Source organism: Macaca nemestrina, chromosome 7, assembly GCF_043159975.1.
Source record: "Macaca nemestrina isolate mMacNem1 chromosome 7, mMacNem.hap1, whole genome shotgun sequence".
Taxonomy (NCBI): domain Eukaryota; kingdom Metazoa; phylum Chordata; class Mammalia; order Primates; family Cercopithecidae; genus Macaca; species Macaca nemestrina.
Genome location: NC_092131.1, coordinates 58170391 through 58184849, shown reverse-complemented (window position 1 = coordinate 58184849; position 14459 = coordinate 58170391). Strand labels below are relative to the sequence as shown.

The window sequence follows — 14459 nt, the reverse complement described above, 5'->3', positions numbered from 1 at the left end:
CACTGCTATTCGCAGGAATACTCACGAAGCAATGGGTTAAGCACTCTCTTCAGCAGTTCACCCTTAGGTGCGCTGGCTACTATTTCAGTCAACCTGTGAAACAAAATTGACATATCTCTTACTATCATATATTAAATAAACCTTATAGCAATCTTCATATTCACACTACTTTCATCTTACCAGTTCACCTGATCTTTACAATAATCTGAAATGTAACAGGAATTTGTTCTTCTGTTGTGAGAAAATGGATCATAAAAGTAATTTATCCAAGATTACCAGGTTCTTGAACAGCAGTTTTCTAAAAGCAGCCAGTATTTTTTTGACCAAGACATATTGTTCATCAGCAATGTGCCCACATATAAATGACATAAAACTGACATTTTTCTATAAAAGTTAAAAGTTTGTAAATTTTCATGCCATATCTTAATATTCAAAATGGCTTTACCTAATTAAGTATCTAATAACCTTTTTTGTTTGCTTCTGTTTTTGTTTTTGTGACGGTGTCTCCCTCTGTCGCCCAGGCTGGAGTGCAGTGGTGCGATTTCGGCTCACTGCAAGCTCCGCCTCCCGGGTTCACGCCATTCTCCTGCATCGGCCTCCTGAGTAGCTAGGACTATAGGCGCACACCACCATACCTGGCTTTTTTTTTTTTTTTTTTTTTTTTTTGAGACGGAGTCTCGCTCTGTCGCCCAGGCTGGAGTGCAGTGGCGCGATCTCGGCTCACTGCAAGCTCCGCCTCCCGGGTTCACGCCATTCTCCTGCCTCAGCCTCCCGAGTAGCTGGGACTACAGGCGCCCACAACCGCGCCCGGCTAATTTTTTGTATTTTTAGTAGAGACGGGGTTTCACCGTGGTCTCGATCTCCTGACCTTGTGATCCGCCCGCCTCGGCCTCCCAAAGTGCTGGGATTACAGGCGTGAGCCACCGCGCCCGGCACCTGGCTAATTTTTTGTATTTTTAGTAGAGACGGGGTTTCATCATGTTAGCCAGGATGGTCTCGATCTCCTGACCTCATGATCCACCCACGTCGGCCTCCCAAAGTGCTGGGATTACAGGCGTGAGCCACCGCGCCTGACCAACTTTATTTATTTATGTAATGTAGGCTAGTTAAGTGAAGCAGCGGGAGTAAAGAAGGAACAAAGAAATGATGTATGTTAAACTTTAAGAACGACTGCTGTAGAATATCAGTCAGCAGGGCCTTCCAGCTAGCAGGAATACAGCTGAAATACAAAATAAGTGATGAATACAGGTACAATCATCACTTTACCTCACCTTACTTCCCTTTTTCTTATGTAAACCAGAATTTATCTCCCTTTGTCCTCTGCACATCCATCTGTCTTCTCACAGAGTAGCTAGTAAGTCTCCCCAATTTACCAAGAAATCATAACCATTTGAAGTAACCCAAAACTTAGCTAAAAAACACATTGGGCTTGCTTCAGCAGCATATATACTAAAATTAGAACGATACAGAGATTAGCACGACCCCTGCACAAGGATGACAGGAAATTTAAGTGTTCCATATTTTTTAATTTAAAATTTAAAATTAAAAAAAATTAAAATGAAAAAGAAGGACATTGGCTGGGCCCGATCACTCATGCCTGTAACTCCAACACTTTAGAAGGCTGAAGTGGAAGGATTGCTAAAGCCACAAGTTTGAGATCAGTCTGGGCAACAAAGCAAGACCCCATCTCTACAAAAAACATTTTTAAATTAGTCAGGCATTGTGGTGTGCTCCTGTAGTCCCACCTACTTGGGAGGCTGAGGCAGGAGGATTGCTTGAGCCCAGGAGTTCAAGACTGCAGTGAGCTATGATCACGCCAACTGCACTGTAGTCTCAGGGAAGGAGGAGTGAGACACCACCTCTAAAAAAACTAAAGACAACTGAGCGTGGTGGCTCATGCCTATAATCCCAGCACTTTGGGAGGCCGAGGCAGGCAGATTGCCTGAGGTCAGGAGATCAAGACCAGCCTGGCTAACATGGTGAAACCCTATCTCTACTAAAAATACAAAAATTAATTGCACATGGTGGCGCGTACCTGTAGTCCCAGCTACTTGGGAGGCTGAGGCAGCAGAATCGCTTGAACCTGGGATGCAGAGGTTGCAGTGAGCTGAGATCATGCCACTGCACTCCAGCCTGAGCAACAAGGCAAGACTCCGTCTCAAAAAAAAAAAACAGCACCTAAAGACATACATTTGCCTCTCCCAAATAAGGCTTAATTGCTTACATGCATATTTACGTAGTTCAAATAGTCGAAATTGAGTTACATTATCTAAGTAAAACAAAATATTTTATTTCATGTTCTGACATATGACCCATTTTACCTTTTTTTTAAGAGACAGGGTCTCATTATGTTGCCCAGCACATTTTAATACAATATGAAAAGGGTTTAAAAACAAAATACTTTACCTTTCCAAAGTAAGCAAAGGTTCAGCAGCTCTAGCATGATCAAGTGGATAGCGTTCACGAACAGCAAATTTAACATCATCTGCCTCATCAGTTCGAAACCTTAGAATATTTAAAATTACGTACTCATAATCTGTAAGAACAATGTTCCCCTGCAATAGAATAAAATATAATTTAGTGCTCTTTCAAATCATTTTTGAGGCTGGGCACGGTGGCTCACACCTGTAACCCCAGCACTGTGGAAGGCCAGGGGGGGCAGATCACTTGAGGTCAGGACTTTGAGACCAGCCTGGCCAACATGGTGAAATTCCATCTCTACTAAAAATACAAAAGTTAGCTGGGTGTGGTGGCAGGTGCCTGTAATCCCAGCTACTTGGGAGGCTGAGGCAGGAGAATCACTTGAACCTGGGAGATGAAGGTTGTAGTGAGCCAAGATCGCACCATTGCATTCCAGCTCGGGCAGCAAGAGCAAACTCTGTCTCCAAAAAAAAAAAAAAAAAAAAAAAGGAAATAACAAAACAAACAAAACAGAAAAAAACAAATCAAATCATTTTTGAAACTACTTAAAAATTGAGAAAGAAGCCAGGCATGGTGGCTCACACCTGTAACCCAGCACTTTGGGAGGCTGAGGCGGGAGGATCACCTGAGGTTGGGAGTTCAAAACCAGCTTGACCAACATGGAGAAACCCTGTCTCTACTGAAAATACAAAATTAGCCAGGTGTGGTGGCACATGACTGTAATCCCAGCTACTCAGGAGGCTGAGGCAGGAGAATCGCTTAAACCTGGGAGGCGGGGATTGCAGTGAGCTGAGATTCCGCCATTGCACTCCAGCCTGGGAAACGAGCGAAACTCTGTCTTAAAAAAAAAAAAAAAAAAAATTGAGAAAGAAAATGTGGTCAATTTCAGAAGCCAGCCAGGCAAGGAACATATTATCCTTTCACTTGCAATTTGTCTTTTAATAGTAATAGTTACGTGGCAAGAGCAATACAGTTAGTTATATACCCTTTGCCCACGTATTTCCACATTTGGTAATGTAGCCCAATGAAGTAACTCCAACACTCCAGTAAAACCAAAGGCAATATGCTTAAGGATGTTCACTGAAATTTATTTACAACAGTTTAAAAAAAAAAAAAAACCCAAACAGCCTAGATGTAAAAATTAGGGAAATTTAATTATGATAGATCAACACAACAAAACAGTAAAAAGAGGTTACCTAATGGAAACTATGTTAAAAAAAAAAAAAGGAAAATATAAATAATGTTAGGTAAAACATAGCAAGACACACAAAAAAGTTGTATTCTAGAAAATGGAAGGCATATGTAGGTTAAAATGAAATTACTTCTTAAAAATTTAGAATTAAAGACTTTAAAATTTAATACTGCTAGATAACCTTTTCAATAAAAAAGAAGGGGGAACATAATGAAAATAAAGCTAATGAAAGAATATCACCTTCCAAATTTATTACAGACAGTGAAGATAAGAGTTACTCTACAGGTGTAATTAAAATACAAAGAAGCATCCACAAAAATAGTCAAAAATGCCTTACAACTGCTTACAACATAGTCATAGAATACAGTGGGAGTAATCCCAAATTCATCTGAAATGATAGATTGCAACATAAGTGGCTTCAGTAAATGTAGCCACCATTTACCTTGATTAGAGAGATAGATAACTAGAAATTACTAAGTGTTGAAAAAATAGTACCAGGCCAGGTGCAGTGGCTCACGCCTGTAATCCCAGCACTTTGGGAGGCCAAGGCGGGCAGATTACCTGAGGTCAGGAGTTCAAGACCAGCCTGGCCAACATGGTGAAACCGTCTTATTAAGAGTACAAAAACTAGCTGGGCGTGGTGGCAGGCGCCTGTAATCCCAGCTACTCGGGAGGCTGAGGCAGGAGAATCACTTGAACCCAGGAGGCGGAGGTTGCAGTGAGCCGAGATCGCACCACTGCATTCTAGCCTGGTGACAGAGCAAGACTTATTCTCAAAAAGAGTTAAAAAAAAAAAAAAAAAAGAAAAGAAAAGAAGAGTAAAAACTCAGAGTAGAAAAGGACATTTACAACACAAATAATCAGCAAAGGGTTCATAATCAGATTAGATAAACGACCTCTAAGAGATCCTATCAAAGGTTGCTAAGGATGTGGAGCTAAGGGAATTCTCAACATCAATGAATCTCACAGACATTATATATTGAATAAAAGAGTCAGGTGCGGTGGCTCACCCCCGTAATCCCAACACTTTAGGAGGTTTAGGTGGGAAGATCGCTTGAGCCAGAGGTCCAAGATCAGCCTGGGCAACAAAGTGAGAGTCCGTCTCTACAAAAAATCAAAAAATTGGCCAGGCGTGGTGGTGCACATCTGTGGTACCAGCTACATGGAAGGCTAAGGCAAGAGGGTCACTTGAGCCCAGGAGGCCGAGTTTGCAGTAAGCCCTGATCATGTCACTGAATTCCGGCCTGGCCAACAGAGCGAGACTCTGTCTCAAAAAAATAAAAAATAAAAAATATTGCATAAAAGAAGGTAGACCCAAAAATGAACAGTACAGTCATGCATTGCTTAACAATGGGGATACATTCCGAGAAATGCATTTAGGCAACTTCCATGTTGTGTGAACATAACAGAATATACTTACACAAACCTAGACGGTATAGCCTACTACATCCACCAAGGATATAATATAACCTATTGCTCCTAGGCTAGGAATCTGTATAGCATGTTACTGAATACTGTAGTCAATTGTAACACAATGCCAAGTATTTGTGTATCTAAGCATATCTAAATACAGAAAAAGTACAGTAAAAATATAGTATTGCAACAGCAGTTCCAGGCCAGGCGCAGTGGCTCACACCTGTGATCCCAGCACTTTGGGAGGCCGAGGCGAGCAGATCACCTGAGGTCAGGAGTTTGAGAACAGTCTGGCCAACATGGTGAAACCCCGTCTCTACTAAAAATACAAAAATTAGCTGGGCATGGTAGTACATGTCAGTAATCCCAGCTACTCGGGAAGCAGAAGCACAAGAATTGCTTGAACCCAGGAGGCGGAGGTTGCAGTGAGCTGAGATCACGCCCTTGCACTGCAGCCTGGGCGACAGAGTGAGACTCTGGTTCAAAAAAAAAAAACCAAAACAAACAAACAAACAAAAACAGCAGTCCCCAACCTTTGGCACCCGGGACCAGTTTCATGGAAGATGATTTTTCCATGGATGGAGGGTACAGGGGTATGGTTTCCGGATGAAATCGTTTCACCTCAGATCATCAGGAATCAGATTCTCACAAGAAGCACGCAACCTAGATTCCTTGCATGCACAGTTCACAATAGGGTTCACGCTCCTATAAGAATCTAATGCCACCACTGATCCGACAGGAGGCAGAGCTCAGGCAAGTAATGCTCACTTGCCTACTGCTCACCTCCTGCCATGTGGCCCGGTTCCATGGTCCAGTTCCACAGACCGTTTCCAGTCTGCGGCACAGGGGTTGAAGACCCCTGGTATAAAAGATTAAAAATGGAACACCTGTACAGGGCACTTACCATGAATGCAGCTTGCAGGACTGAAAACTGCTCTGGGTGAGTGATGGTGAGTGAATATGAAGGCCTGGGACATTACTGTATACTACTATAGACTTGATAAATACTGCACACTTGGGCTACACTAAATTTGCTTTTTTTAAAATTTTTTAATTTTTTAAAAAATTATGCTTACTTCAGACCAGATTAAATTTATGTATTTATTTCTATATATAAATTGTTTTTGTTTTTGTTTTTTGAGACTGAATCTCACTCTGTCACCTGGGTTGGCGTGCAAAGGCGTGATCTCGGCTCACTACAACCACCGCCTCCCAGGTTCAAGTGATTCTCCTGCCTCAGCCTCCTGAGTAGCTGGGACTACAGGCACGCACCACCACACCAGGCTAATTTTTGTATTTTCAGTAGAGATGGGGTTTTGCCACGTTGGGCAGGCTAGGCTCAAACTCCTGACCTCAGGTGATCCACTCGCCTCGGCCTCCCAAAGTGCTGGGATTACAGGTGTGAGCCACCGCACCTGGCCCAGATTAAGTTAGTTAGTTAGTTAATTTATTTATGAGACGAAGTCTTGCTCTGTAGCCCAGGCTGGAGCACAGTGGCGCAATCTTAGCTCACTGGAACCTCCGCCTCCCAGGTTCAAATGATTCTCCTGCCTCAGCCTCCCAAGTAGCTGGGATTATAGGCACCCGCCACCACGCCCGGCTAATTTTTGTATTTTTCAGTAGAGACGGGGTTTTGCCATGTTGGCCAGGCTGGTCTTGAACTCCTGACCTCAGGTGATCCTCCCTCCTCAGCCTCCCAAAATGCTAGATTACAAGTGAGAGCCAGTGTGACTGGCCTGAGCCACTGTGCTCAGCCAAATTTGTTTTTAAGATGTTTTTCTTTCTTCAATAATAAATTAACCTTAGCTTACTGGAACTTTTTTACTTTATAAACTTTAAACTTTCTAACTTTTTGACTCTTGTGGTAACACTTAGCTTAAAACACGTATCGTACAGCTGTACAATATTTTCTTTCTTTATATCTTTATTCTATAAGCTTTTTTCCATTCAAATTTTGTTTTGTTTTTACTTTTAATATTTTTGTTAAAAACTAACACACAAACACACATACCAGCCTAGGCCTACACAGGGTCAGGATCAAGATGTCACTAAGCAGTAAGAGTATATTAGATCCATTAGCATCTTACGGGACCAACGTTTACACGCAGTCTGTTGTTGACTGAAATATCATTATACATACAGTGCATCAGTGCATGACTGTATTTGACTATTTTCTGGTTGCATGGTATTAGTCCTGAAATGTCAAGTACCAAATACTTTACTTCTCAGATCTTCATCTCCTACATTTTCACAAGGCTATTTCTAAATGGCTAAAGTCTGCCTAAACTCAGACCTACAGATAAAATGAAGGTTATTACCGGAAAATTTTATTTTATTTGTGTGGCACCCATTTCCCAGAGTAGTAATAGCCTTTGACACAGAAAAAAATGTTCCCCACTCATGTTATATAGCACTATTGCAAAATGATTAATAATGAATTTTCCTTCACCAAATCCCACAAATTTAACTTACCCTATCATAGAGCTCAATGATTAAATGATAAGCAGCTTCATCACTTCCAAACTGAAAATCTACAATTCTATCCACACCAAGCTGTTTTGCACTGACTAATCTCCGACTCTTCAAATGTTTTCGGCACTAGCAAGAGAAAGAAAAAGGCATTCATTTAGTAAAAGAAATTCCTAACCATTTGGTATTGGTTTATAAATAAGCTTCTTTTCATTATCATCAGGAATATTTAAAACATTGTAAATAATAGTATAGTCATAAAGTAAAACAAACAAAAGAGGGAAAACATTATAAACACTGCTAACTCCAAAACGATGTTTTATTTGCATTTTTTTAAGACAGGGTCTTGCTCTGTCACCCAAACTGGAACCCAGTGGTGTGATCATGGCTCACTGCAGCCTTGACTTCCCTGGCTCAGGTGATCCTCCTGCATCAGCCTCCTAAGGATTGGGACCACAGGCACATGCCACTATCCCCAGCTAATTTTTTCATTATTTGCACAGACAGGGTCTCACTATGTTGCCCAGGCTAATCTCAAACTCCTGGGCACAAGCAATCCTCCTGCCTCGGCCTCTCAAAGTGCTGGGATTACAAGGGTAAGCCACTGAGCCAGGTCTTTATTTTCAACTTTTAAGTAGAGAATGACAGGCCTATAGCAAAATTTGTTTTGTTGCTTTATACCACTGCTAAATCCCTTGTTGTTGTCCTAATGACCTCACTCAAAGCCACCACCTTTATTTTATTTTATTTTGAGACAGTGTCTCGCTCTGTCACCTAGGCTGGAATGCAGTGGCACAATCTCAGCTCACTGCAACCTCCGCCTCCCAAGTTCACACAATTCTCCTGCCTCAGCCTCCCGAGTAGCTGAAATGACATGTGTGTGCCACCACGCCTGGCTAATTTTTATATTTTCAGTAAAGACGGGGTTTTACCATGTTGCTCAGGCTGAAGCTCCAACTTCTGACCTTGTGATCTGCCCACCTCAGCCTCCTAAAGTGCTGGGATTACAGGCGTGAGCCACTGCGCCCACCAACCTTTATTTATGTATTTTTATTTATTTATTTATTTTTGGAGACGGAGTCTCACTTTGTCACCCAGGCTGGAGTACAGTGGCACAATCTCGGCTCACTGCAACTTCTGCCTCCCGGGTTCAAGCAATCCTCCTGCCTCAGCCTCCTGAGTAGTTGGGACTACAGGCACCCACTACCACACCCGGCTAATTTTCTGTATTTTAATAGAGATGGGGTTTCACCATGTTGCCCAGGCTGGTCTCGAACTCCTGAGCTCAGGCAAGCTGTTCGCCTCAGCCTCCCAAATTGTTAGGATTACAGGCGTGTGCCACCACGCCCGGTCCCTTTTTTTAAGTCTCTTTGATGACACTTCTAAGTATGCCAAATTTCCCTTTTGTGTGCTTCATTTATGTTCAAAATTAAATAATGGTTTCCACTAATCTTCTACTTCCAATATATATCAACTATGGACCATGAGCTTATGCCTTATGGTATCCTGTAAATTAGTCCACTACCTTATATCCAGTTACCCCTACTAATTCTTCCTTTTTTTTTCTTTTCTTTTTTCTTTTTAAGAGAGAGAGTCTTTGCCGGGAGCAGTGGCTCAGGCCTGTAATCCCAACACTCTGGGAGGCCGAGGTGGGTGGATCACTTGAGGTCAGGAGTTCAAGACTAGCCTGGCCAATATGGTGAAACCCCATTTCTACTAAAAATACAAAAATTAGCTGGGCATGCTGGCATATGCCTGTAATCCCAGCTACTCAGGAGGCTGAGGCAGAAGAATCGCTTGAACTCAGGAGGCGGAGATTGCAGTGAGCCGAGATGGCGCCATTGCACTCTAGCCTGTGCAACAGAGCGAGACTCTGTCTCAAAAAAAAAAAAAAAACAAAAAAAAAAAAAACAAAAAAAAAACAAAGGACAGAGTCTCGCTCTATTGCCCAGGCAGGGTTCAAACTCCTGGACTCAAGCAATCCTCCCACCTTAGCCTCCCAAGCAGCTAGGATTACAAGTGCCCTGCCAATGTGCCCAGCTTATTCCTACAAACTTTACTAATATAACCCAAAGAGAATTTTCCTGGTATCGTCTCTAAGCTTTTGATTAACCTATTTCAATCCAATGTAATAACTCTCACTCTTTATTAAATCCCCTTCCTCCTATCCCTGGACATAAGATTCTTTTCTTATTAACAATTAAAATAATATCAGCATGTCAAACCCAAATACAATTTACTTGGCAATACCGATTCTTTTAGATTACATGTACCGTCTTTTTGTACAAATATTTAAGTATGACATGGACTGGTAACAAGACTACTCTGTAGCCTCTAAAATATCTTACAATTGTTTCTAATTTTTTAATATAAAAGACCCCTTAGTCAAGACCAGTAAGAAAGAATGCTTTCTTCAACACTCAAATACAGTCTGGGCATGGTGGCTCACACCTGTAATTCCAGCACTTTGGGAGTCCAAGGCGGGTGGATCACGAGGCCAGGAGTTCAAGACCAGCCTGGCCAACATGGTGAAACCCCATCTCTACTAAAAATACAAAAATTAGCCAGGCATGATGGCACATGCCTGTAATCTCAGCTACTTGGGAAGTTGAGGCAGGAGAATCACTTGAACCCAGGAGACTGAGGTTGTAGTGAACCAAGACCATGCCACTGCACTCCAGCCTGGCGACTGAGTAAGACTCCATCACAAAAAAAAAAAAAAAAGAAAAAAAGAAAAAAGGACTTAACTACAAAACAAATTTTATGTAAGTTAATCTAAAACCACCTTTAAAAAAAAGAAAAATCCACTCTTTGACAAAGGTTGGGAAAAAAAAAGAAACACATAAATTCATTATTAAAATGCTAACATTTTCATAACTAAGAAGAGTTCTTCTCCAGACCTTATAGTTCAATAAAATGAGAATTAACTGAAATTCTCATTTTATGTACTTATATACTTAGGCAGAATAACTTCCTAGAATAAACAATCTGCTCCTCCTTAACTCAGTAGTTTTAAGAATGACCTATACTGATTTGATTAAACAGTAACCTACATGTAGGGATATCTTTAAATCCCTAAAGGAAAATCACAATCAGTTCTTCCAGAGTCCCTCAGTAATAATTTTATTCAAGAAAAATAAAGATAAAAGACATCATTGACAGGACAGAAGTTCACATAAAGGAACAGTAAAAAGGGGATTATTTATCATGGAGAGTACAGATGGACACACAGTACATATTTAAAGCTTGTTTCATTTCCCTATCAACAGCTTGGTGAAATCAACCTTCTGCTGTGTGCCACAAAGCTATAGCTGTCATCCCCAAATGTGAATACTGGAACAACCACTGGGATTTACCATATAATGGACATAACTCTACCTGTGCCATGCAACAGTAACAGCTCTTTGTTTTATTTATAAAGTGCTTAACATTGTCTGCTCCATTGAGGAAATCTTTTTATACATTTAGATTGACATGTACACCTAACCCATAGAATTCTAAATATTTTTTAAAATGACTGACCTCCTATTAGTGTAGCCTCATTTGGAGATGTTTACACAATCCCAGTGTCCTATCTCACTGGCCTGTTACCTCAACCACAAAACTGAAATTGTATTTGTTCTTCACATTCCACTGAGTTGTTAAACAACTTAAATGAAATACATAGTATTCATCTGCCTTTAAAAGTGCTACACAACACATAGCATTATTATTGTCATTATTATTAAGGACAGATCCCAAAAGAACTATTTTGGGTTACTATTAAATAAATTAAACTTTAATAATCTGAGAATTTTGTGAAAGCCCTTGTGATATGGGAACACTTACCTAATTTGTAATCCAAAACAGACTCTATAAATTGCTGGGGGGGTAAAGCTCTTCTCTGTAAAGCCTCTAATGAAATAACTCAATGCCATAACAGATACATTTCCAAAGTAAGGAGCAGAGCAAGAAGGAAATGAACAAGTATAGAATTCTAATATGCGTCAGGTATTGTTTCAGGTCTTTTTTTTTTTTTTGAGACAGAGTCTCACTCTGTCGCCCAGGCTGGAGTGAAACAGTGTGACCTTGGCTCACTGCAACCTCTACCTCCCAGGTTCAAGTGGTTCTCCTGCCCCAGCCTCCCAAGTAGCTGGAATTACAGGTGTGTGCCACCACGCCTGGCTAATGTTGTATTTTTAGTAGAGACAGGGTTTCAACATGTTGGCTGGGCTGGCCTTGAACTTCTGACCTCAAGTGATCCACCTGCCTCAGCCTCCCAAAGTGTTGGGATTACAGGCATGAGCCACCGTGCTCGGCCTGTTTTAGGTGTTTTATATGTCATTTCAATTAATCCAATAATTTCATGAGGGAGCTACAATCCACATTTTACATTTAAAGAAACCAAGTTCCAAGAGGTTAATTAACTTTTCCAGGTTATAAAATTACTTTCTGACAAAGCCATTAATTCAAAGTTAAGTATATCTGACTCAAAAGTCTTGTGTACCACATGAATTTTCAATCTATATGTTACATCATCAATAAAAGAATGGGTAGCATGCCCACACATGTAAAAATCTGTTTTAATAGAAAAAACAAAAGAGGAAAGTAAAAAGACTTAGTAACATATTAATGATAGTGAGTGTTCCAAAAAAAAAAAAAAAAACAAAAACCCTGGGTAGAGGAATACGATTCACAAAAGTAAGCTCTGGAAGATAAGACTAGGAAAAAAATGTGCGGCAGGGAGGAGGAAGAACACAGAAAGCCAAGAATGTTAGGCTATAGAATATGGATTTAGAAATTAGGAAACCATAAAAGATGAGATAACTAATGAAAATTATACTTTAAAAAAATTAATGTTGGGCCAGGCGTGGTGGCTCATGCCTGTAATTCCAGCACTTCAGGAGGCTGAGGTGGGCGGATCACCTGAGGTCAGGAGTTCCAGATCAGACTGGCCAACATGGTGAAACCCCATCTCTACTAAAAATACAGAAATTAGCCGGGCCTGCTGGCATGCGCCTGTAATCCCAGCTACTCAGGAGGCTGAGGCAGGAGAATCACTTGAACCTGGGAGGCAGAGGTTGCAGTGAGCCAAGACTGTGCCACCGCACTCCAGCCTGGGTGACAGAGCGAGACTCCGTCTCAAAAAAACAAACAAACAAAAACAAAACATTAACGTTGGTCTAATTTAGAATTGTTTTGATGCGGAAAAGTGGACTACAGTTAAGGAACTGTAAGGCTGAATGTGATAAAAGTTTGAACTCTAATAGTGACTGTGGAAACAAGATCTGGAGCAGAACAGGATGTGAAAGGTAATGGGGAGAAGTCAACCAATAAATATTCACTTTATTCAACCCATTATCTGTCAACCACTCCCTTTACCTTCATTTCATCTGCACTTTATTCGTAACAGTGAAGGAAACCCCAATTAAAAACTGTGAGCAATCTTAAAATTTAGCTTCAAGTGTAACAAGTTTACCTTCATGGCAAAACTAGACGGCATCATATTCTTAGGCCACTCAAATTCTGTTGTATGAATTCGTATGCCAGATTCAAGTAAAAGTGTAGCTTTAAAGTCTGGCCTGTAGAAGAAAAAAGTCAAATTTTTCTTTAGGGTATACGCCAAAGCTAACTGAAACAAGACTTAAAATGTAGGTAAAAAAAAAAAAAAAAAAAAAATCAGTAATCTCATACTTAATCGCCAAAGAGAAAATAAGCCTATAAAATGTTCTTACTTTTGAAGACGAATAAGGTATGTCTTATTATCCACATCATAAACATTGTTTACTCTCATTCCTAGCAAGCTGCAAAGATAAAGGAAACATGTAACATACCACACTATTGTTTGAAACATAAAACTACACATAATTTAATAAAAGCTTCCAAAGAGCGGATCTCAGTCTCTAAGGATACGGAGTCAGCCGGGGAGCAGAGTCTGAAAGCCATCTGGGCATTCAGCTCAAAGCTTAAGAGTAACGATTTTAAAACAAAAGTGGTCTATCAGCTCTAGGAACACCACACTATAGCTTGCGTCTTCCAAATGACCCAATTTTGGGAGAGAAATACAGTGAAATATAATCCAATTAATTTATTACAAAGGAGAAAAAAAAGATAAGAGGGCCTCGAAAACATGACAAAGCTCACATGGCTGAATAATAGAATCCAGACTAGAATCCAGATCTCAGTCCAAATCTGCTCAACCCAGCTAAAACGGCGATGTTCTCTCTCTTTTGGGTGAGGGGCGGGAGGTGTTCAAGAAACCAAGCCTCCAGTCTGGAAACCTCTGGAGCAAACGACCACTCTGGCGTCTCACGTTTTACCAAACGTTTCCTGCCGGACCCGGACAACCCAGGCCAACAATGCAAGAACGTCGCGCTAGTGGGGCAAGCCAGAGAGCTGGAAGGACGCGGGGGACGGGGCACGAGGTGCCTGGGACTCCCAGGGTATCCTAAGGGCCAAAGGAAATACACCACACGCCTGCCCACTCAGGCCTAGACAGGTCCACAGACGCACTAAGAAATAAGGAAACACATCAAGCTGGTCTGTTTGCGCCACGGGACCCCGGCCTCTGCCTCCTGCAATCCCCGCACGAGCCTGGTCACTTAGGGGACTGTACCTAGCGTTCAGCTCCGCGAGTACGGCGCGGAGGTCAATGGTGCTAAAGCGGGTCTTCATGGCGAGGTCCGAGGGTCACTACCGCAATTTCCTCTACTGCCCGGCCGGACTCGACACCGCTTCTCTTCCGCGCAGGCGCACTTGGCGGAGATCTACGGCCGCGCAGAAGACCCAATATTCCTTGAGGCGAACGTATTTGTGTCCCTTTTCTGAAGATTTCTATTGTCAAGTTGTAGTTGACTCTCTTCATTATACCAAAACAATTCGAATAAAGATCCAAACTGTTCTCCTGAAACTGTGCATTCCTTCCTGGAACCCTCACGGGCCAGTCTGGTTACCTTGCCCCCTTGTGTTTGGGGCTCAAGCCAGC

The 14459-nt window shown here is 41.5% G+C and overlaps 1 protein-coding gene and 1 pseudogene across 1 annotated transcript in view; one reads left to right on the top strand and one right to left on the bottom strand.

Moving 5' to 3' along the window:
* LOC105481854 (nuclear export mediator factor) overlaps window positions 1-14246 on the bottom strand; it is an 85025-nt gene extending 70779 nt beyond the window's left edge. The window contains exons 1-6 of the mRNA XM_011741649.3: window positions 14091-14246; window positions 13210-13278; window positions 12954-13056; window positions 7499-7624; window positions 2407-2555; window positions 26-93 (exon numbers count right to left, since the gene is read on the bottom strand). Of these exons, the coding sequence (XP_011739951.2) occupies window positions 26-93; window positions 2407-2555; window positions 7499-7624; window positions 12954-13056; window positions 13210-13278; window positions 14091-14149 (574 nt within the window). The 5' untranslated portion in view covers window positions 14150-14246. The remainder of the gene's footprint in view (window positions 1-25; window positions 94-2406; window positions 2556-7498; window positions 7625-12953; window positions 13057-13209; window positions 13279-14090) is intronic.
* On the top strand, window positions 1430-1525 carry LOC112426681 (U6 spliceosomal RNA; annotated as a pseudogene).
* Window positions 14247-14459: the final 213 nt, after the last annotated feature.